Source organism: Aquarana catesbeiana, linkage group LG02, assembly GCF_042186555.1.
Source record: "Aquarana catesbeiana isolate 2022-GZ linkage group LG02, ASM4218655v1, whole genome shotgun sequence".
NCBI classification, from domain to species: Eukaryota; Metazoa; Chordata; class Amphibia; order Anura; family Ranidae; genus Aquarana; species Aquarana catesbeiana.
This window is the reverse complement of record NC_133325.1, coordinates 642,867,444-642,892,701: the sequence shown is the minus strand read 5'-3', so window position 1 is coordinate 642,892,701 and position 25,258 is coordinate 642,867,444. Positions and strand designations below refer to the sequence as shown.

The following is a 25,258-nucleotide window of genomic DNA, read 5'->3' as shown; positions in this document are numbered from 1 at the left end:
GCTGATTGTACCCAAGTTGATCCATCGATTGACTTTGGTACAACCAGCATGTCAGATTTTCAGCATGCGATTATTGCCATCCACTGTAGCTGCTGGAAACACTCACTATGTTCTTCCGCCAGGGATGGCTGTTGTGATTTTCTTTCAAGCGATTTTCTTTCCTACAACTTGTGGTTGCAGGAAATTAAAATCACATGATCTCTGGCCTGCCTTAGACCCTTTGGCAATTTTTTTATTGTTGTCTGTTTTCCCACTGTGGAAATTCACCATTCTATTTGTCCTGGTGATCTTTGTCACCGAGAAAGTGAAAGTGAAGGGGAATCCTAAAATTTTCAATATTTTTATTGGAATTTTTGCACTTATAGACATAGAAAATTAAACATTGTACAAATCCTTCAGCAAGAAGAGAGAATACAGCAAAAAAGGGGCATTACATTATATCCCTAGTATTCATACAAAGGCTCGTCAGCCAGATAAAAAAGGCCAATGGACAAAATCTTGAAAAATACAGGAGGGGTAATAGCCGGTAGTAGCAACGGTGGGAGATACTAAAATACTGAGTTGTTGTCAGAGCAGAAGGTGAGTAAAAATCTTCCAATTAGGACACCTTTTTCTGGCACAACTCTCTAAGATTGGAATTCCATTAACTGGAGGGATTTCCTCTCATTCGTTGTTTCATCTACGGGACAGGAAGTGAAGGTACATGCCTCCAGCTGGGCACAGACAGCAATAACTAAATTGATAGAGGATTTAACCAATCCTACTTTATCTAACACTAACAAAATGCATCGGCTTTTCAAACACTTACATTTCTTAACCTGTGTAATTATTCCATTGTATTATACTTACAGAAGAAATAACACTGGAGATCGGGAAAAAGCTCTTCATGTGATGCTTCAAGTGCTACAGACCTGTGATCATCCAGCCCCTGACATGTTCTGCTTGTGTGGACGGATATACAAGGACATGTTTCTGGGTTCTGACTGTAAGGATACAAAGAGCAGAGACAGTGCCATTGAATGGTAAGAAGTTTTTTGTTTGTTTGGCATTCTGTATGAAATTACTGTATTTGTGCGAATGGTGGGGAGTAATGCATCAATGATACATGCTGTACACTATAAAACTTATACTGACGTGTTAATAATTATATAAATACATAAAAAATGTCCTTTCACCACTTACGAGTTTCTTCCTCAGTTTCACTTATAAAATCAGTCAGTATCGTCCATGACCTGTGGTGGATAGTTTGAATATACTTATGGTCCCAGCACCAGTGTTGAAGATGGTATGGAATAACCAAACTGTACCAAAAAACAAAAGAAGGGACATCGGGCACACCCCTAGTGCGTTAAGTTTAATAGCTAGAAGATGATAAAATTAGGACGTTCAGCACATTAATGGCTATCAAGGTCGTTGTGTTTTAAACACATTAAAAACCACAATAATGCATTAAATGAGAAACTTTTTCTTTTTAAATACAAAAAATGGTGTTGCACTCACATGTAGATGAAGCAGTAAAACACTTGTAACTGTGCTGCAGTTGGTGTTTCTACAGCCTGCCTTGGTGTACAGGCTGTTCTACCAGGTACAGTCCTTTTCTCTCCCACTAGGCAACGTGTTTCAGGATTTAACCTATTGTCATGGCCTTTTTGTCAGACTATGATAACACCATTTGTAAAGGCAACCCTATGCTTATCTGTTCTCACACAATGGAGAAATATGGAGCTTTGAGTGCTATGGTTTGCTGTGGTATATCTTTTCATATGACCCTGAGGGGGCTTTATTCTTTGATCATTTGTTTCCCATGCACCAGAGTGTTTTTAAAGTGGAATTCCTGGCTAGAACTAACTATGCTTAAAACTGCTTCCACCCCCTTTTAACACTTGTACTAACTACCCTATAGAAGGGGGCACTCCGGTCCAACATGATTTCCCCAGTGACCAGCTACAGGCGAGAGGAGCGAGCACAGTGATCTCTACTGGAGTTAGAGCAATACAAATAGGTCACATCCCTGCCCCCTTATGGTCAATGAAGGAGCTGAAGTATAATGATGAAGTCATCCCTTGGCTCCTTCCTCTTCTCAGTAGGTTTATTACAGCCCATTACTAAATAAAATTCAAAATGCTCCCAAAATGTCCATGTCTTCAGGAACACAAGAATGTAACTATAAGTTTGTTATTGGAATCTTAGCTCTACAGTCCTACACAGGGTGGATTCTATTCTAGATACACGGGTGGTATCTATTCTAGATACACGTTGGTGGTATCTATTCTAGATACACGTTGGTGGTATCTATTCTAGATACACGGGTGGTATCTATTCTAGATACACGTTGTGGGCAGGGTCACATCCCTGCCCCCTTATGGTCAATGAAGGAGCTGAAGTATAATGATGAAGTCATCCCTTGGCTCCTTCCTCTTCTCAGTAGGTTTCTTACAGCCCATTACTAAATAAAATTCAAAATGCTCCCAAAATGTCCATTCTTCAGGAACACAAGAATGTAACTATAAGTTTGTTATTGGAATCTTAGCTCTACAGTCCTACACAGGGTGGATTCTATTCTAGATACACGTTGGACCAATTTCTCCATAACCCTATGCTGTTATAGATAGATCAAGAGGGGCCTACTCTGGCATTTCTTGGTGTTGGCTCATGTCGCAATCGTTGGGCACTAGTGCAAGATGGATAGTCCCCCACTATAAGAATGGGCATGGGAGATTTAATCCATATAGGAAATCAATCAGATTCTCTCCAGGGAAATACCCAATGGATACCTTTAGAGGGGTTCATTTTAGGAACTCTACAGACTTCATCTCATCCTTGTACAAACATTTACTTCAACACTAGCCAAATCTTCTGGACCCTGCCTGGCCAGGGGGAGTTGGGTGCAGCTCCTTGTTCTACTTCTCCATTTACTCTTTTCTTTCTCTTATTTCACCCCTCCCTGTTCTGCATACTTTCTTCCCCGATCCCTTACACCCACCTATTATGTTGTTCTCCATGAACCTACTAATTTATCTCTCTCCCATCTATCTTGAACCTATGTTCCCTTCCTGACTTCCCCATATATTTTCTATGTCTGGCATGATGGTTTTAAGTCCCCTTGTGGGCAGTTTACTATCTGCTGTTTACTAGGGGAGTTGCCTTGTATGACAATGGTCTCACAATTTCTATTAAAAACATAGAAATGTAAAAGTGTCTCTTTACTGGACTCTTATAAATGTTATCTTTCCAAAGAAAAACATCCCATTCTTCACAATCATGCCTTATTCATGTCATCAGTTTTCGGCAGCACCTATTTGTGAGCAACTATTTTCAGGGATGAAGCACATGAAGAGCAAAATTAGAACCAAAATATCTGATGAGCACCTTGAAAATTCATTGAGAATTGCTACTACATCCATCAAACCAGATATCGATGCATTCGTTTATCCTAAACAGTGGGAGATTTACTAAAACTGGAGCACACAGGCTCTAGTGCAGCTGTGCATAGTAACCAATCATCTTCTACATTCAGCTTGTTCAATGAAGCTTTGACAGTAAAACCTAGAAGCAGCTTTTGTGTGCACTAGTTTTTGTAATTCCCTCCCACAGTGTCTAATATCACGTTGGTTTTACAATAACAAATATTTTTAAAAAAATGAAGTTTTATTACTCAGATAGGTACATTATCTATATCAGTGATCGTTAAATTATGATCTGCCTGACTTTTTCTGCTCATCAGTTATCCTTGTTGTTAGTGTATTTTATGTGGCCCAGGAAGGTCAGAACGTTGGACAGCCCTCTTTCATTTAAAATATACAGTGTATATAAAGAGTCTACACACCCCTGTTAAAATGTCAGATATCTGTGATGTACAAAAATGAGACAAAGATAAATTGAAATGATTTATCTTTGTCTCATTTTTTCCACCTTTAATGTGACCTATAAACTGTCCAACTCAGTTAAAAAATAAACTGAAATCTTTTAGGGGGGAGTAAAAATAAAAACCTAAAATAATGTGGTTGCATAAGTGTGCACACCCTCTTAGATGTAGCTGTCTTCAGAATTAAGCAATCACATTCAAATTCATGTTAACTAGGAGTCAGTACACACCTGCCATCATTTAAAGTGCCTCTGATTAACCCACAAATAAAGTTCAGCTGTTCTAGTAGGTCTTTCCTAACATTTTCTTAGTCGCATCCTACAGCAAAAGCCATGGTCCGCAGAGAGCTTCCAAAGCATCACAGGGATCTCATTGTTAAAAGGTATCAGTCAGGAGAAAGGTACAAAAGAATTTCCAAGGCATTAGATATACTATGGAATATAGATATAGAAATAGATAGATATACTATGGAACACAGTGAAGACAGTCATCATCATCAGTGGAGAAAATACGGCACAGCAGTGACATTACCAAGAACTGGACGTTCCTCCAAAATTGATGAAAAGATGAGAAGAAAACTGGTCAGGGAGGCTGCCAATAAAGGAGCTGCAGGAATATGTCTGGGCTATGGGGTAGAGTGGTAAGATGGAAGCCTTTTCTTACGAAGAAAAACATCCAAGCCTGGCTATATTTTGCAAAAATACATCTGATTTCTCCCAAAAGCATGTGGGAAAATGTATTATGGTCTGATGAACCCAAGGTTCAACTTTTTGGTCATAATTCCAAAAGATATGTTTGGCGCAAAAACAACACTGCACATAAACAAAAGAACACCATACCCACAGTGAAGCATGGTGGTGGCAGCATCTTTTTTTGGGGGCTGTTTTTCTTCAGCTGCAACAGGGGCCTTAGTCTAGGTAGAAGGAATTATGAACAGTTCCAAATACCAGTCAATATTGGCACAAAACCTTCAGGCTTCTGCTAGAAATCTGAACATGAAGAGGAACTTCATCTTTCAGCATGACAACAACCCAAAGCATACATCCAAATCAGCAAAGGAATGGCTTCACCAGAAGAAGATTAAAGTTTTGGAATGGCCCAGCCAGAGCCCAGACCTGAATTTGATTGAAAATCTTTAGGATGATCTGAAGAGGGCTGTGCACAGGAGAGACCCTCGCAATCTGACAGATTTGGAGTGTTTTTGTAAAGAAGGGTGGGCAAATATTGCCAAGTGAAGATATGCCATGCTGATAGACTCATACCCAAAAAGACTGAGTGCTGTAATAAAATCAAAAGGTGCTTCAACAAAGTATTATTTTAAGGGTGTGCACACTTATGCAACCATATTATTTTAGTTTTTTGTTTTTACTTCCCTCCACCTAAAAGATTTCAGTTTGTTGTTCAACTGAGTTGTACAGTTTATAGGTCACATTAAAGGCGGAAAACTTCCTGAAATTATTTACCTTTGTCTCATTTTTTTTACATCACAGAAACCTGACATTTTAACAGGGGGTGTGTAGACTTTTTTTATATCCATTATATATGTATGAATATTCTGTTCTTGAGCCTTTTTTGAAATGTAAACCTTTTTGACAGATGCTTATGGATTGTATCTTTACTATTACTCCAATCGATAAAATCTGAATACACATGAAATACAATATTCCCTGGCAGAAAGCGTTACAGTATGTGATGAATATTCTATTATCAACAGACAGGCACATCATCAACCCCTTGACCCATAAAGTACCAATATTTTTTAGCTCTCTGATGCCAAGCAGGTCTTTAGTATTTGTTACATTTTCACATAATTATTTAAATTTTCAGACAAACAATTTACATTGTATAATTTTTGCAATGTGTCACAGTGCTCGTTTTATGTTTTAAAAATTGCTATTCAAATATTGTCACGTGTTAAGATAAAACTACTGAATAAGAACATTATTCCTACCAGGTATCGCAAAGGTTTTGAGCTCCAGCCATCCTTGTATTCTGGAATTAATCTCGCTGTTTTACTTATTGTTGCCGGACAGCAGTTTGAAACATCTATAGAACTACGGAAAATTGGTAAATTTTTGACTTATTAAAACATTTGTGCTGTTGATGCTAATGAGTTTGAAGGAAAAACAGCTGGTTATCTCCACTGTGATCCTGTGTAAAAAAAAATAATGCTTAAATGTCATACATGTATGCATTCATATGGTGCATTTAAAAACAAAAAGGATCCATTTTCCTTTGTTTTGTTTCTGTATAATTTCATAACTTTTTTTGTCAATGAATTTGTCTATGTCAGCTGAATCAGCAATTTTAGTTGCCTGAATTTGTTCAAGTTGTTTTGACTAGTTTTAGGAAATGAAAATAACTACTCATTGTTATAAACCATATACTGTATACTTACTCTTCTTAAAGCAAAACAAATGGTTGTGGGTAAAGGTTTTAAAGTGGAACTATGGGCAAAACTTCCTGATGCCACCACGGCAGCATACTAGTGATAGGCTCCGCCTCTCTTCCACTCCCTTAGGACCAGTGAATAGCATAAATTAAAAGCCTAGTTAGGCCCCACCCCATTCTTCTTTTTTTCCTCATACCTCCATGCACCAGTGGAGAGTAAGCAGTACTGTGTCCCCACCTCTGCCTCCGTGCAGCAGACGGCTGGGTTGAGCCTCTCCCAGTGCGAAGTCCCAGTGCTCAGGCCGCTAAATTGCACTAAACAGCCTGGGAACAGCCTAGGAACCCCTTATGTGGGTCTTGAGGCCTTCTATGGCTCAATTTTTTTATTATATTTGACCTTTTGCTTGTTTTATCCTGTGCTGGACTGTTCTCTCTGTGCTGGAGACGCTCTTGATGACACCATCAGGCTGTGCCGGACTGCACATGCACACTGGCTGGAGGGAGTAGCGACCGCCATTTTCCTTTTGGGAGGCGGACGTTCTTTGGAGGAACGTAGCCCTAGAGGCTGCTCCCATTCAAAGGGAAAGTTCCAAGGTTTATGTCTTATCGCTTCTTCCTAGAGCAACGCTACCATTCGAGCAAAAGTCCTGCAGTGCCTGTGGCGCAATATCTATGCCCAATAGGCTGGTGAGTAAAGACTGCCTGGAGGAGTTCGCAGTCGAGAGGTAACACTCAAATATCATGGTTATTGAAGAGGGTGGCGTGAAATTTAATGCTGTACTTAATTCAATTATCTCAGCCAGGCAGACCCCTCCTAGTTGCCTGTCACTAGAAGAGCATCCTGGCACCTTGGCAGGTGGCGATAACGCACTTAGTTCCGCTACTCTGGCATGTGGACAGCCTGCGGACAGTAGTAGCTCCTCTTCATCAGAGGAAGGCCCGGAACTGCTTGGCTTCAGTTTTCCCTCCATTGAACTATGTATCCAGACAGTCAAGCAGGCCAATTGTAAGTCATATTCACCCTTTCTTCAGAACGGCAAAGTCCGAAGACAAAATCTCCTTTGTCTATACAGGTTTTATCATTGTTAGAGATTAGATGGCATCACTTTAATCCCTGCCTACAGTAGATACGAAGTTTGAAACTTTGGGCTGCGTTTGTTTTCTCAGGCAAGTTTGGTGTAAGATACCTTATAACAGGAAATCTCTGTGTTGGTAGGAAACTTAACACAGCCATACCAGGAGTGACAGGAAGTCTGTCCTGCTCCTGCAAGATGGGAAGCAAAGGAATAGGGAATGTTCCTCCTCTCAGCAGGTTCCATTCTTCTAGACAGATGGGCCACTATAATACATACATATCAGACCTTTGAGGGTTTTCTTCCTGATTCCATTCACAAAAAGAATATACAGGCTTCAATTCAACCCTGTATGTAGTTTGCAAGGCATGGTGGCTAGCGTTTAGTTGTAGATCTGAAGACGTTAAACTTTTTTATCCCCTTAGAGATCTTCAAAATGGAGTCAATTAAACCAGCGCAGCCAGATAAATATTTATTTCTTTCATAATTGGTAAGCTTGCGATCGGCTAGACGGATTTCCAGTTTAACAGTCTGCCTTTTGGCCTATGCAGGTCTCCGAGACTGTTCACAAGGGTTCTCAGCGCAGTATTAGCTCTACTCAGACAATAAGTTCTCCGGGTGCGCTGCTACCTGGACAACATTATTCTTCTATCCAGAGGTCTGAAACAATTGCTGACGCACCAAGAGATTCTCATAAACACCCTGTGGCTATGGCTGGTTTATTAACTCTCTAACTCAACAGTTAGTATGACGGGAGGTACTCTGCCAACTCCTCTGTTCTGCTTCCACCAGAGAAAATGGTGGCAGTCAAAGAAGGAATGCTGAAGACAGTAATCTCCACTTGTTTGACCATTTCTCAGTGCCTCAAGCTTTGGAGCACAATATTGTCATACTAATAATCTCTTGGGCGCTCTGACTTCCACAGTTTAAGCTGGGATTCTTAGCACAATAGAGGAAACAGTCTGGCACAGTTATTAACTGTCACTCAGTATGAGTAGGAGTATACGATGGTAGCTGAAGAGGGAGAATCTGTTGAAGTTGCCCTGTTAGAACCATTAGACTAGATCACAATTACTATTCATCTCGGCAAAGATAGCCTGGAAGGCACACTGCGAGAAACCGCACAATACAGTACAATGGGAGATTCCCTGTCCAACGGGGTAGTCTTAAATACCCTAGAAATCCAAGCAGCTTCTTTAGCACCTTTCAGCTTTCTACACAAAATCACGGGAAGATCAGTCTCTCTGCAGTTGAACAACAAGGCAGCAGTTGCCTATATTCATCACAAAGGAGGAACTTGTGGCAATACAGGCATACCCCACTTTAAGTACACAATGGAGTTTATTTACTAAAGCTGGAAAGTGCAAAATCAGGCTCACTTCTGCATAGAAACCAATAAGCTTCTAACCCCAGCTTGTTCAATTAAGCTTTGGTAATAAAACCTGGAAGCTCGTTGGTTTCTATGCAGAAGTGAGCCAGATTTTGCACTTTCCAGATTTAGCAAATAAACCCCATTGTGTAGTTAAAAGTGGGGTATGCCTGTATGCTATTAAGAGAGGTGAACCCTACGCTGTCTGGGTCAGGAAATCACCTGCAAATTTCCGAAAGCAGTTTACCTCCTAGGGGACTTAAACACACAGACAGACTGACCATCATGCAAACTTTCCAGAGCATGAGTGGGCCCTACACTGTAGGTCTTCTATGAGCTGGTCCACAGGTGGGGCCAACCACAGACAGACTACATTGCTTCTCACAGCAATTTCAAACTTAGGAGGATGTCTGAATCAGTTCCGCACCCCAAGGCAGAGGGGACAAATGCCTTGATTTTCTCCATGGATCTGCAATCTACCCTATGTATTTTCCAACAACATTTCTCGTAATGAGATTCCTCTTGAGGCTGTCGAGAGTGAACATGGTAGTCATATCCATTCCTCCATTTTGACAATCTCATGAGACAGAAGCCAATTCCCCTTTGCACATACGCAGGCCATGGCTGCAAACAGGATGACTGATAGGGGAAGCTTGAGAACCTAGCCTGCTTCAGGATGATCTCTACCTTGTGGAGTGTGAGAACGCACTTTACTAACAACATCTATGCCAAAATCTGGAACAAGTTTGCATTCTTTCTCAATAGGGTGAGATATTGATACTACAGCACCTCTGGTGACAGCTGTTCTTGACTTCTTGTAGACCAGATTAGACATGAGCCTTAGCCTATATTCCTTGAGATTGCAAGTGTCGACTAGGTTGGCAATAACAAGGCTTAAATGTGCTGGAAATCCTTTTGTTTGCACTCATTTTGAAGACAGTAAGGAGGTTTCGACCACCACGAAAGAGGATCTTTCCCAGTGGAATCTGTCGGTGTTGCTGGATTTCAAATCAGTTTGACCATTTGCTCCAACAGAACAGTGTTCAGTTTGTGACATTACCTACTAGGCAGTATCTATTGCAAGATCTTCAAGCAGAAGGATGTCTAAGATTCAAGCTCGGAGAGCTTCAGAAAAAGATATTGTTTTCTTTCCAGAAGGAGTAGACTTGTGTCTGGTGGATCATCTTGTATCAAGGGTAGTGACAGCCCTCCATCTAACAGCCATATGGGCATTGCCTAACTTCCCAGAGGATCACTCAGGAGGGTCACACAAATTGGACGTGTACAGAACTTGAAGTCCCTATCTACAATTGCCCTTTACAGACCATGTAATAAGTCTTTCAGCTGGAATTCGTCAGGGAAAAGAGGCTACCTCCTGGACTTAAGTTTGGTTGTGCATATAGGGCGAGGGGTCGTGAACCTCCTTCATCAGATACATACTCTCCCAGAGTGGTTTCAATCTCATGGGCTGCCCATTTGAAGGCGTCCATGGAATCCATCTGCAGGGAAGTATTATGGTCGCCCCAGGATACCTTTTCAAGCGGTACAGAGTAGATCCGGGGGTCTTGCCATTAGTGAACTGCGGAGGAAAGACTGTTCTGTCTTCTGTCCCATTCTGATTAAAAATTGATTCGACAAGTAGAACCCACCCTGTTAGCTAGTTATATATCACTAGTATGCTGCCATGGCGGCGTCAGGAAAACGGAAAATTGTATCAAATACTTACTCGGTATGTAGCTAATTACAAAGAAATGGGTGGGGCCTAACTAGGCCTTTAATGTATGCTATTTACTGGTCCTGAGGGAGTGGAAGAGAGGCGGAGCCTATCACTAGTATGCTGCTATGGTTTGGCGTCAGTCAAGCCCAATTACGGTAAGTATTTAGTACAATTTTCCTTTTTTTTCCCATTTTTGGATAGAGCAAGGGAGAGTTATAACCCCTGTCAGGTTTTTTTTTTAGCCATATGTTTCCCATTGTGCATCATTTCCTTACTTCCTGTCCCATAGCCAAACAGGAAGTGAGTAGTCTTTGGGGTTGATTTACTAAAGGCAAATAGACTGTGCACTTTGCAAAGTGCAGTTGCACTCTGCAAGTGCAGTTGCTCCAGATCTTAGTAAATGAGTAGAAGCTTCATTTTGCAAAGAACCAATCACAATCGCAAGGAACATAAAAAACAGCAATTTTGCTTACACATGATTGGATGATGGAAGTCAGTACAGCTCTCCATGATTTACTAAGCTCTGGAGCAATTGTACTTTCAAAGTGCAACTGCTCTTTGCAAAGTGCACAGTCTATTTGCCTTTAGTAAATCAACCCCTTTGTGTCAATATATCTAACAGGTAACAATCTAAAATATAAAAATATCATCAAAATATTGTAGACAATTGAGCAGTCTTTTTAAAGTTAACCTGTCGCATTTCACATATGGGACAAACTAACTGGTTCTTTTTACAGCCAATCTGCTAATAATTACCATTCCCTGTCATCCTGCTGACCTGCCAGAGCCCTGAGTAGGAAGCCCTGTGCAAGGTTCACGTTGCTCTTTGTGAGAGTTAAGGTTCCTCCCCTCTCTTCAGTGAGATAGTAATTAGACCTGGGCATTGGCTGCCTAGTATAAGGAAGGAAAGAAGGATGGCATGCCCCTAATGCATGAAAGTACCAGGTAATTTCAAGGGGTTAAATTAATAGTATGATAGAAGGTGGGCTTTAAAGAAAGTCTCATTGTCCTCCTACTGACCCATTATGGTGTAATATGCTTATCTCCCACAGGATTATACCAAACCAGACTTGAGTAGAATGTGTGAACGTTTTGACTTTAGTGCAGTTGCTGTGTTTGCTGAAAAGCTTTTGGGATTGTTGCCTGCAATTCGCTTCAATCTGTACAGCCACCTGTTTGAATATATCCACAGTTTTAAGTATTTCCAGCAGTTGTTCAAATGTTAGCACCTATATTATGAGTTTTTTAACTATTGAGTGTACTTTATTTTAGGTGTTCGCTTGAATAGTCTTTTGGGAAGAAAGGGCAGTTTGGAAAAAATGAACAACTACTGGGACGTAGGTCAGTTCTTCAATGTGAGCATGCTGGCCAGTGACATCGGAAAAGCTGTACAGGCAGCCGAACGTCTTTTTAAGCTGAAACCTCCAGTCTGGTAAGTCTGGAGGTCCGTTTCTTCACAGCGCATGCGCCGATTACATCATCAGCACACTACTAGTGAAATATCTCCTAAACAGCGCACATTTAGGAGATATTTCCACTACCTATAGGTAAGCCTTATTCTAGGCTTACCTATAGTTAAAAGTCAGGAGGGAGGGTTTACAACCATTTTAATACCGTGTATTGCCCCCTTTAACATCAATGACAACTTTTGTAGACTACAGTTGTGCTCATAAGTTTACATACCCTGGCAGAATTTATGATTTCTTGGCCATTTTTCATAGACTATGAATGATAACACAAAAACATTTCTTTCATTCATGGTTAGTGTTTGGCTGAAGCCATTTAATAACATTCAACTGTTTACACTTTTTAAATCATAATGGCAACAGAAACTACCCAAATGACCCTGATCAAAAGTTTACATATCCCAGTTCTTAATGAGGAAGTAAACCCTGATGGGTTTTACTTCCTCTTTTGCTCCCTGCAAATTAAAAGCATAATCGGCTAGTATGCATCGCTTACTAGCCCATTATGTGACACTTACCTGCAAACAAATCCACTGCTGTCCCCTGTGCAGGCTGCATCCATCTTCGCCCCTCTTTCTTCCGGGGGCAGCGGACTCCAGCTCTGTGACTGGCCAGAGCCACGTGACGTCACTCCCATGCATGCGCGTGGGAGCCGTCAGTAACGACACACGCTGGGGAAGAAACGGCACAGAGCTCCGTTTCTTCACAGCACATGCGCCGAGTACATCATCAGTGCACTACAAGCGAAATACCTCCTAAGCGGCGCACGTTTAGGAGATATTTCCACTACCTATAGGTAAGCCTTATTCTAGGCTTACCTATAGTTAAAAGTCAGGAGGGAGGGTTTACAACCACTTTAATACTGTGTATTGCCCCCTTTAACATCAATGACAACTTGAAGTCTTTTGTGGTATTTGTGGATGAGGCTCTTTATCTTCTCAGATGGTAAAGCTGCCCATTCCTCTTGGCAAAAGCCTCCAGTTCCTGTAAATTCTTGGGCTGTCTTGCATGAACTGCATGTTTAAGATCTCCCCAGAGTGGCTCAATTATATTGAGGTCAGGAGACTGAGATGGCCACTCCAGAACCTTCACTTTATTCTGCTGTAGCCAATGACGGGTCGACTTGGCCTTGTGTTTTGGATCATTGTCATGTTGGAATGTCCAAGTACGTCCTATGCGCAGCTTCCTGGCTGATGAATGCAAATGTTCCTCCAGTATTTTTTGATAACATACTGCATTCATCTTGCCATCGATTTTGACCAAATTTCCTGTGCCTTTGTAGTTCACACATCCCCAAAACATCAGTGATCCACCTTCGTGTTTCACAGTAGGAATGGTGTACCTTTCATCATAGGCCTTGTTTACTCCTCTCCAAATGTAGCGTTTATGGTTGTGGCCAAAAAGCTCAATTTTGGTCTCATCACTCCAAATGACTTTGTGCCAGAAGGTTTGAGGCTTGTCTATGTGCTGTTTGGCGTATTATAAGTGGGATACTTTGTGGCATTTGCGTAGTAATGGCTTTCTTCTGGCGACTCGACCATGCAGCTCATCTTTTTCTTCAAGTGCCTCATTATTGTGCATCTTGATACAGCCAAACCACATGTTTTCAGAGAGTCCTGTATTTCACCTGAAGTTATTTGTGGGTTTTTCTTTGCATCCGAACAATTTTCCTGGCAGTTGTGACAGATATTTTAGTTGGTCTACCTGACCGTGGTTTGGTTTCAACAGAACCCCTCATTTCCACTTGTTGATTAGAGTTTGAACACTGATGATTGGCATTCTCAATTCCTTGGATATCTTTTTATATCCCTTTCCCGTTTTATACAATTCAACTACCTTTTCCCGCAGATCCTTTGACAATTTTTTTGCTTTCCCCATGACTCAGAATCCAGAAACGTCAGTGCAGCACTGGATGAAAGATGCAAGGGTCTGTCAGGAGTCCAGAAACTCATTGACCTTTTATACACACACTAATTACAAGCACGGTTACCTTTAATAGCAATTCAAACCCCTTTGTGTCAACTTGTGTGCATGTTATCAAGCCAAAATCACCAGGGTATGTAAACTTTTGATCAGGGTCATTTGGCTATTTTCTGTTGCCATTATGATTTAAAAAGAGTAAACACAGTTTACACTGATAATAAATGGCTTCAGCCAAACACTAACCATGAGTGAAAGAAAAGTTTTTGTGTTATCATTCATATTCTCTGAAAAATGGCCAAGAAATCATAAATTCTGCCAGGGTATGTAAACTTATGAGCACAACTTCTAGAATTCTAAAACTGGCCACAGGTGAATTGAAATTTGGCTGTTTCAGCAGAGACTGGCCACATTTTTTACAGCCCTTCCTGCTCAACAGCAATTGATCCAACAATCAACTATTGTTGAACGGGAGTATTCAAAAATGTTTCTTGATCAGAGGGCTGCAGCCAATCGGCTGCAACACTGATCTGTAAATTCTGACAGTAGAAGAGTCCCTGCTGTCAGAATACGAGAGCCTTAGTGCACATAAGTTAACTTATCCAGATGTTGTTGCAGCCTCAACTTCAAGAGCCATTTAACAGGCTGGTCGGAAGCCGCTGTACTAAGTATCCAACGTTAGCACAGCGATCTCCCCCTGCTGAGCTATTGAGTTCTGACAGGGGGACGCCCCCCCCCACACACACACCTCGCCAGAACACTCTGATCAGCATTCTGAGTGCCTTACACACAGGCCAAAGGTTTTTATTGAACCGGCCAATCTCGCCCAACATTCAGCCCGTGTGTACAGGGCTTTAGGCTGCTCATAGGTGGATCATTTTCTTTCGATCAGTGTTTTTTTTTCCCAACTCCTCAGCTGTCGAACTACACTATTCAGAGCTGCAGCCAATTACCTGCAGCCCCTGATTGAATTAAAATTTTCCAACATTGATACATTTTTGCAGAAAGTAACTCCAAATAAGACTGCACCAACATCTGGATAAAAAAAAAAAAACTTATGTGCACTAAGGCTGGCCATAGATGGATTGAAAAAAAAAGAACAGATTCCCCCATTCACACAAGCGTGGTGGATGGAGGAATCCTCCTTGCTATATTATTGTATTCAGACAGTGGGAATTCCTCTGTTGTCAGACCACACTGATCAGCATTGCAGTCTGTTGGCTGCAGCCCTCTGATCTAGAAAAAAATTCAAATTTTTCTATTAGATCTACTTCTGTCATGCAGGAATGGCCATAGATGGATCAAAATTCAGCCAGTCTCTGCTGCATACGTAACTGCTCTGTGCAATGTTCATGCACAGATCAACCCCGATCCTCCTCTTCGGGCGTCCCCCACTTTCGACTGTCCACTACTCCTTTTCTCTGTCCGTCCCATAGCAAATTGCTTGCTATGGGGGCAGACATGCAGGCTTGATCCTGAGTCGGGCTGTGTGGGTCTGTAGACCCTGCTCTCTGCTCACAGGTTTTGACAGCAGCAGGAGAGAGAGGGGAGAAGAGCTGCTGCAGACCAGACGGGCACAGAACTAAGGGGGGGGGGGGGGGGGGGCTGGGGTAACCAACATTTGAAAGGTTTTTTATCCTCATGCAGAAAATGCATAAAGGTAAAAAAAAAAAAACTTTTTGCGTTTATAACCACTTTAACCCCTTCCCGCTGACCGTACACAGATATGCGTACTCGGCTTTCCGGGGTTATACCGGGATGATGCCCGGTACCGTTGTTTGTGATCGGCTACCCGAGTATAACAACCGATGCGGCTAAAAGCCGCTCGGCTGTTATACCGGACATCCCCCCCTCCCGCCGCCTCCCGCCGCTCTTACCGGGCCTCCTGTGCGATCGGGAGGCCCGATGTCCAGTCTGCTGCCTCCGGCGGCTGTGGGCGGGCTGGAATGAAGCTGTGGGCGGCTTCGTTCCAGCCTTCTCAATGTAAACGCGGAAGCGACATCATGACGTCACTTCTCGTTTACTCGGCTGCCAATGGCGCCGGTTTAAAAAAAAAATACAGTATTCAGAATCGCCGTTTTCAGCGATCTGAATACTTTGATGTGCAAAGGAGGGATCGGGGGTCTTTTAGACCCCCGATCCTCCATAAAGAGTACCTGTCACCACCTATTACTGTCACAAGGGATGTTTACATTCCTTGTGACAGCAATAAAAGTAAAAAAAAAAAAAAAAAATTTTAAACACAATTTATAAAGTATAAAAATAAATAAAATAAATAAAAAAATTTTTTTAAAGTGCCCCCATCCCCGCGAGCTCGCGCAGCGAAGAAAGCGCATACGGAAGTCGCGCCCGCATATGTGAACGGTGTTCAAATCACACATGTGAGGTCAGAGCAAGAGCAATAATTCTAGCCCTAGACCTCTTCTGTAACTCAAACCTGGTAACCGAAAAAAAAATTTAAAGCGTCGCCTATGGAAATTCATAGGTACCGTAGTTTGTCGCCATTCCACGAGTGCGTGCTATTATAAAGGGTGACATCAAAAATTGATATTACTATTAAAGCACCAACAACTTTCATATGTGATAAAAGAAAAAAATAGAAATGAACAATAACATGAATGCTTCACTATAGTGATATATATGCATGAACAATAACATGAATGCTATAGTGATATATATGCATGAACAATAACATGAATGCTTCACTATAGTGATATATATGCGTGACTACTCCCAGTTTTTTTTTGCATCTTTGGACTTTTTCTAAATGTGTGGATAAAAAACTGGGAGTAGTCACGCATATATATCACTATAGTGAAGCATTCATGTTATTGTTCATTTCTATTTTTTTCTTTTATCACATATGAAAGTTGTTGGTGCTTTAATAGTAATATCAATTTTTGTTGTATTTTTGCATTTATATCCAGCGCTGTGCTTTTTGTTATATCTATTTAGTAGTGCCCTTATCAAGGTATAGTGCATAGCTGCAGGATTTTCCTTCACGGGTGATATTCACTAAGTTACTGTTTGTACACCTAGCGCAAATTTTTTCTTTAGAAATATAAAGGGTGACATGTTTGGTATCTATTTACTTGGCGTAACATCATCTTTCACACTATACAAAAAAATTGGGGTAACTTTACTGTTTGGATTTTTTAAAATTCATGAAAGTGTCCCTTTTCCAAAAATTTGCATTTAAAACACCGCTGCACAAATACCATGTGATATAAACTATTGCAACAATCTCCATTTTATTCTCTAGATTCTCTGCTAAAAAATATATATATAATGTTTGGGAACTCTAAGTAATTTTCTAGCAAAAAATACGGATTTTAACTTGTAAACACCACATTTCAAAAATAGGCTTAGTCATGAAAGGGTTAAAGAAGGCTCTGTATTATACTCAAGGAAACAAACTGGTAAATCAAAACTTCTATTTTTGTTAACATAGAAGCTGTACATAAACCATTAGTCTTAAAATGGACAATGTTTACTCTGCCTGCCAGGTATTTAAGATCAGTGGTACAAAATCTGCTTCTGATACAGCGATTCAAGAAGCTCAACACGGAACATTCCCCGCGGCAAGACAGGCTGAATTTCTGGATGGACATAATTGTAGAGGCAACAAAAGAGTCTACAAATGGGCTGAGATTTCCGGTAAAGAAATATTTAATGTTTTGTGATGCTAAAATTAAAAAATAAATTGCAGTTTTGTAACACTGAAGTAGAACTGGTTGCTCTCTGGACCTGAGCCTATGAAGCAGTGGCATATATATTATATGACCTTAGGTCCTCTGTAAGCTTTCAGCTACTATACAAATTTTGCAGGAATGTGTGGCTATAATTGTCTCTGCCAGCATGTTTGGTTCAATTAAAATGGTATTAAACCCAAAACAAAAATGTTTTTGTATTGCAGCTTACCAGTTATTAGATGTGATGGCTGCATTGGTTTTCTTTTTTAGGCTTGCTTTTCCTTTATTTTCACTTGGTGATGGGGCCTGTAGGTTGTTAGATGGATGAGACAAAACATTTACCACCGAGAAGGGTACTTATAAAGATCAGCTTTTATTTATTTATGTAAAACTTTTACCCCAAAAGTAAAAAAAAAAAAAAACTGCTTATAAAGTGAGAGCTGGAGTTTAGCTTCAACTTGTTAGTATATTTAACCACTTGCTGACTGCCCAATAGCAGTTTTCCTGCTACAGGGTGGCAGTTGTGCACCGGATCACGTGTATATATGTGATCCTGCACCTCCGCCTGCAGGGGGCACACATGCACTGCCGCCATCCCAATTCTGCTGTGATTATTTACAGCAGAAGCCGATCTGGAGTGGTGGGCACTCAGTGTCCGCCGCCACCCCCCGATTGTCGGGAAGAGACTCAGAACAGAGCTCTGCCTATGTAAACAAAGCAGAGTTCCCTTCTGACGGGGGAAGGGATGAATTTTTGTGTTCCTGCAAATCCATCTCTTCCCGTAATAAAAACAGCACACATAGTAAACACAAACACTGGCCAGGCACACAGTTAACCCTTTGATCGCCCTAGATGTTTAACCCCTTCCCAGCCAGTGCCATTAGTATAGTGACAGTGCATATTTTTAGCACTGATCACTGTATTAATGTCACTGGTTCCCGCAAAGTGTCATAAGTGTCAGTAAGTGCCCGATTGTTCACAGCAATATCGCAATCCCACTGTAAAAGTTGGCGATCGCCGCCATTACTAGTATATAAAAAAAAAACATTTCCAGTATATATTCCATAGTTTGTAGACACTATAAAGTTTGCGCAAAATCAATATACGCCTATTGGGATTTTCTTTACCAAAAATATGTACCAGAATACATATTGGCCTAAATTTATGAAGAAATTTGATTTTTTTATTTTTTACTTTATCAGATATGTTTTATAGCAGAAAGTTAAAAAAATATAGTTTTTTTTTATTTCAAAATGATCAATCCTTTTTTGTTTATAGTGCAAAATATTAAAAACGCAGTGGTGATCAAATACCACCAAAGAAAGCTCTATTTGTGGGAACAAAAATGACATCAATTTTATTTGGGTACAGCGTTGCATGACTGCGCAATTGTCAGTTAAAGTAACACAGTGCTGTATCTCAAAAAGTGGTCTGGTAATGAAGGAGGGCAAATCTTTTGGAGTTTGGTTAAATCTGCTAGTACATCTAACACCCATAATAACAATGCTGCTGTCTATGTTAGATGAATGTTTTGATGTAGGTTCACTATAAAGTGGACCTTTCTTTAACATTCACACGAATCAGTAAGGCAAATCACATTATTAATATAAGTGAAAAGTACCTTTTGCTTGCAGAGAATAAAAAAAAAAAATTGTCCCAAGCTTTCAGCCTAGGTCTAGTTTACATTACAGAATGTGCTGTTATCAACCAGATCAGACCCTGTCTTATGATAAGATTGTATTATTATTATTATACAGGATTTATATAGCGCCTAAACTTTACGCTTTACAACATTAGGGTAGACAGTACAATTACAATACAATTCAATACAGGAGGAATCAGAGAGCCCTGCTCGTTAGAGCTTACAATCTAGGAGGGAGGATCAAGTTATACAAAAGGGTAATAGCTGTGGGGGATGAGCTAATGGAGAAGATAGTGCAGTTGTTAAATGGAGGCAGGATAGGCTTCTCTGAAGAGGAAAGTTTTCAGGGATTGCCTAAAATTGGATAAATTTGGAGACAGTCTGACAGATTGGGGAAGGGAATTCCAGAGGATGGGCGAGGCTCGGGAGAAGTCCTGGAGGCGGATATGGGTGGAGGTGATGAGGGAGCTAGAGAGCAGGAGGTCTTGGGAGGAACGAAGAGGGCGATTAGGTTGGTATTTTGAGACTAGGCTAGTGATGTGGCTGGGGGCAGAGTTGTAGATGGCTTTGTAACTTATTGTTAGTATTTTGAATTTAATTCGTTGGGTGAGTGGCAGCCAATGGAGGGATTGGCAGAGAGGGGTAGCAGACACTGAGCAGTTTGTAAGGTGGATGAGTCTGGCAGCAGCATTCATGATGGACTGAAGGGGGGATAGTCTATTTAAAGGTAAGCCAATGAGGAGGGAGTTGCAGTAGTCGAGGTGAGAGATAACCAGGGAGTGAATCAGGAGCTTTGTGGTTTCATTGGTTAGAAAGGGACGTAGTTTAGAGATGTTGCGGAGGTTGAGGCGGCAAGCTTTGGAAAGTGATTGGATGTGGGGCCGAAAGGAGAGTTCAGAGTCCAGGATAACACCTAGCACTCTGACATGTGGGGACGGGTGGATGGTTGTGCCATTGCTCTTGACAGATAAGACAGGGGAAGAGGCACGTGGGGGAGGAAATATTATAAGCTCGGTTTTGGACAAGTTGAGTTTGAGGAAGTGATGTGACATCCATACAGATATGTCTGTTAGTAAGTTAGTGATGCGTGAGGAGACTGATGGAGTGAGTTGAGGGGTGGAGAGATAGATTTGTGTGCCGTCAGTGTAGAAATGATATTGAAAGCCGTGAGAGGCTGACCCAGGGAAGAGGTGTAGATTGAGAATAAAAGAGGCCCAAGAACAGAATCTTGGGGGACCCCGACAGAGAAGGGAAGAGGAGTGGAGGAAGTAGAATTGTAAGTGACACTGAAGGTGCGTTGGGATAGGTAGGATGAGAGCCACTGAAGAGCACAGTCATGGAGACCGAGGGAGTAAAGTTTTTTGTGGAGGAGGGGGTGGTCAACCGTGTCAAAGGCAGCTGAAAGATCCAGAAGTAGGAGTACAGAATAGTGTCCATTGGTTTTTGCAGTTAGCAGGTCATTTGTGATTTTTAAAAGAGCAGTTTCTGTGGAGTGTTGAGGGCGAAATCCAGATTGAAGGGGATCAAGAAGGTTATTCTTAATAAGGTGGTCACTCAGTTGGTTGTAAACCAGGCATTCAAGGAGTTTAGAGGAAAAGGGGAGCAAGGAGATAGGGCGTAGGTTGTTAAGATTGGTAGGGCCCAAGGATGGCTTTTTAAGTATGGGGGGGCCAGTGCATGTTTTAGAGCATTGGCGAAGATGCCAGAGGTGAGGGAGAGATTGAAGATGTGAGTAAGAGAGTGTAGGATGGAGTCAGAGGGCGACCGTAGCATTTGAGAGGGAATAGGGTCCAGGGGACAGGTGGCTAGGTGGGCGATAGAAAGGAATTTAGCAACTTCGTCTGTAGTAGCAGATTTGAATAAGGGGAGTGTCAGTTGTACCTGTTGACATGGTGTCTTAACTAGGGGAGATACCTGTAGAGTGGAGATTTCATCACGGATTGTAATGGAGACTATTAAAAGCTCTTCAATCTACCCAAAACAGATATTTCAGTTTTTATTTGATGCTGAAGAATTGATTCATCTTATATCATCTGAAGGACTGAAAATGAAGAATCCCTATACTTGAATTCCTAGTTTTACACACCCCTTCCATCATTATGAGGGGGTCCAGTTTTGTCTTATATTTTATGGAGAGTTAGGACAGAGAAGGTTGGCAGAACAAATCTAGGAGCTGTGGTGGGAATAGCTCACTGCCAGAGCCTCCAGGAGAAACAATTGAGTAGCCAGACATGATTTATAACTGAGATATTATATAGGCCTCTTTCACATGGTTGACAGTCATTACAGCGCTTCTGAAGAATGATCAGCTGTGGATCACTTTTTAGAGGGAGTTTGCAGGTGTTCAATACTGCTGCCTCCTGATTGCCTGATGTTTTATTTTACCTGTCTTTTTTTCAAGTGAAGGCGGATTTTGCATTTTAATATCAAATTAAGTTTATTTGGAGGTGGATGGTAAGGGGCAGTAAAAGCCCATGTGAAATGGATCTTAAAGTGGTGTTCCGGCCCAAATTATACTTTTTAAATAAAAATACCCCTATAATACACAAGCTTAATGTATTCTAGTAAAGTCAGTCTGTAAACTAAGGTCTGTTTTGTTCGTTTATAGCAGTAGTTTGTTATTTTATAAACTTACAGCAGGCCGTGGCCATCTTAAGTTTGGGCATCTGAAGCCAGACTGTATTTCTTCCTGGATCTCATCCTTGCAGATCTCGCACATGCTCAGTGCAGCACAAGCAGTGTAATAGGTTTCAGGTCAGGTTTCCATAGCAACGGCAGTGTCAGAGGAAGTTGCCTCCCCTTCCCAGGAGGCATTGCAAACAGGAAATGATGCGATGGGCCGCGGCCAGGGAGGAGGAAGTAAAAAATGAATACAGCAGATATACAGTAGGTGCTGAGAAAAAATTTTTTTAAATATCCAATTCGTTTACCGTGCACAGTTTAGTGAGGGATGCTGAAGAGTTATAAAAGTGGATGGAACTCCACTTTAAGATGAACTGACCCATTAAGAATTCGAATTATTGAAAGCCTGACATTTATATGACAAACAACTGACCTTTCATTATACCTCTAGGTTCTTGTCTTGGAGCCCACAAAGGTTTATCAGCCCTCATATGTATCTATAAACAAGGAGGCTGATGAGAGAACAGTTTCATTATGGCATGTGTCCCCCGTGGAAATGGTAAGAGCCAGATTTGTTTCTTGATATTAGTTACATTTTTTCCAATTACTATCTGGTGGCCAGTGTCTTTCCAAATTTGACCATAAACAGTTTTTCTTTTTTTTTATTCAGACTGCTGGTTGAGTGAACAAATTCTTCCTCTACAGAAACTAGGTGGATACAGGGCCCAGTCCTCCCCTCCAGCTTCAGGCTTCTCCACCAGCTTTTGGGGCTGCAGGGGAGCCACAGGGGATTTAACTTAGCAAACAGATCCCCTACCGCTGCTTCAGCTCCCTGCTTTACTGGGCCCTCCCTCACTGATTCCTGGCATCCCCTCCCATGCAGCGCTGCTGTCCGGTGTCCCTCCTATCCTTCCTGCCGGCTTCAGCTACTGCAGGGGAGCCTTGGAGGATCAATCTGTTAAAATAGATTCCCCCTTCCCATGATCCCTGTCCTGCACCTGCCCAGCCCCCACTGCAGTACCAATCCCCCACACCCCCTCCTGCAGGGCTGCTGGCTGGTGTCCCCTTCTCCCCCTCCTGCTGCCTGCAGCTACTTCTGGTGACAGAGAGCTGGGGGGAAGGGGGGCTGGTAAACATCTTGTGTTTACCAGCCTCTTCCTGAATGAACATGGACCTGTTTATTGGTCCCTGCGTTCATTCATCACTGAAGCATAGTAAACATTGTGAATGAAATGAATAGGAGCCTCTATACAGAGACTTATATTCATTTATCTGAAGTTCAGCTAAGACAGGGAATGGGGATTCTATGTCCTCAGCCCCTTGCTCTGTCTCAAAAAAAGACATTGGGGGTCTATTTAATAGTCCCTAAACTTGTGCTGCCTGCGTTTTGGCTGTGTACCCGCACCCCCACACAGATATAAGATTGGGAGCAACAATTGCATCTCTGCAACCGCTGTGTCTCAATTGACATGAATAGGACTTCCTTTACAAGAACACCTGTGAATCTCTGTGCATGTAAATACAGCCCTTACACGGGTGTATACTTTAGTTCACCCCATGTGAACAAGGCCTTAGTAGTAATTTAACAGGAATTTTGTAAGTTATGTTTATGTGTGCCAATATTGATTTTTAGTGTATATTTACTGAAAACAGTGATTTGATAAACATTTGTGCAACCATTGCAGGCATAGAAATGGGATTGTACTGGGGGTCAGTCTGTGCCCCAGTACAATCCCCCTAGGTCTGTCTGACTGACTTGGGGGGATTGTACTGGGGGACAGACTAACCTGCAGGGGGATTATACTGGGGGACAGATTGACCCAAGGGGAAAAGATTATGCTGGAGGACAGACTGACCTGGGGGGGGGGGATTATACTGGGGGACAGACTCACCCGGAAGAGGGGGGGGTAATTATATTGGGGGACAGACTGACCTTGGGAGATTTATACTGGGAACAGATGGAGCTGGCGGGGATTATATTGGGGACAGATTGACCTAGGTAGGAAGAATTATACTTGGACAGACTAACCTGGGGGGGGTATTATACTGGGGGAAGGATTATACTGGGGCAGAATGACCTGTGGGGATTATACTGGGGGGCAGATTGACCTGGAGGAAGGGAGGGATTATATTGGGGAACAGACTTACCTAGGTAGGAAGGACTATACTGGGGGATAGACTAACCTGGGGGGGAGGGGGAGGTTATTATACTGGGGGACAGATTGACCTGGGGAAAGTATTATACGGGGGGACAGACTAACCTGGGGGGGGTATAATAATGGGGGACAGATTACCCTGGGGAAAGGATTATGCTGGGAGACGGACTAACCTTGGGGGGGGGGGGTATTATAATGGGAGACAGATTGACCTGGGGAAAGGATTATACTGGGGGCAGACTGACCTGCAGAAAGGATTATACTGGGGGACAGACTTACTGGGGGGAGTTGTTTTATTTAACCATGCCTCTTAAGCCCCTTCCACCATTAACACAATTTGGCCACACCCACTGTTCACCACAGCCCATTACATATGCTGCATTGCTCTTCAACTTGGTGTGCCCAAGATTTTCCTAATAACAGCCCTGGCACAATGAAAACCATGCCCACTCTTCACTGAGGCATACAACATATGATGTTGCACACAGGCCCACTGATTTCATAAAACACCCCTGAATTTGCTGCTTACCTTTTTAGATGCTGTATTCTGGACCTTCCACCAAGGAAAAATCCTAGGTAGTTCTCATTGTTTATGAGGGTGTCGTGCAGCTGTATTAGCCAAAATTAACCCTGTCTGTGCTGTGCAGGCAGATCTTCATTTGTAGGGGAAGAATTATACAAAATTATACAAAATGCCTTGATAGGTGATCTTCAGTCTGGAGGAGTGGGTGTTCCTTGGTAGATGCATTACCATCCAAGGTAATGCCCACATGTGATGCTGAGCCTCCATGACTGAAGGAACTAAACACCAATGAAGCAAATGAGGGAGCAAGGGACAGTAAGTCTGGGGAGGAAAGGGTGAAACCATGCCATGCATCTTCTAGCCAGGAAATGAGACGGGTTCCATCTGACTTGCAGCAGCTTCTTGTTCAATAAAATTTATATTAAAATTTTTCCATCTAATGTACACCATGGGAAGCGACTTCAGTACAGGAGAGGAGCCTCTATAACTGTGCAAGACTGAAAATAAAGTTGGAGTTCCACTTTAATATAAGGTCAGGGCAGCACTGGATCACAGTGAATAGCATCCAGCCTGACACAGCACTGTACTACAGGAAATATACTTTATTGTGTTAATGCTCACATGGAGCACAAATAGAAACTCCTACTATATTGCCACTTTGTAAAAAGCAAGACTCATGGGTGTGTCTGTGCTGGCTTATTTGAAATCTTTTATTATCACTGAAGCCTTCCAGGAAAGGTTCCAATGAATGGTCATATTGACGTCAAAGTGACACCATTGTTTCTCGATACACTTTAGTCTGCTGAATAGGTAGGGGTTACA

General features: G+C 41.9%; 1 protein-coding gene across 1 annotated transcript in view; it reads left to right on the top strand.

Annotated features, from left to right (window-relative positions):
* Positions 1-25,258, top strand: part of MAP3K15 (mitogen-activated protein kinase kinase kinase 15) — a 268,377-nt gene that overhangs the window by 164,546 nt on the left and 78,573 nt on the right. The window contains exons 7-11 of the mRNA XM_073616468.1: positions 852-1,022; positions 5,820-5,932; positions 11,688-11,847; positions 17,308-17,458; positions 22,209-22,316. Of these exons, the coding sequence (XP_073472569.1) occupies positions 852-1,022; positions 5,820-5,932; positions 11,688-11,847; positions 17,308-17,458; positions 22,209-22,316 (703 nt within the window). The remainder of the gene's footprint in view (positions 1-851; positions 1,023-5,819; positions 5,933-11,687; positions 11,848-17,307; positions 17,459-22,208; positions 22,317-25,258) is intronic.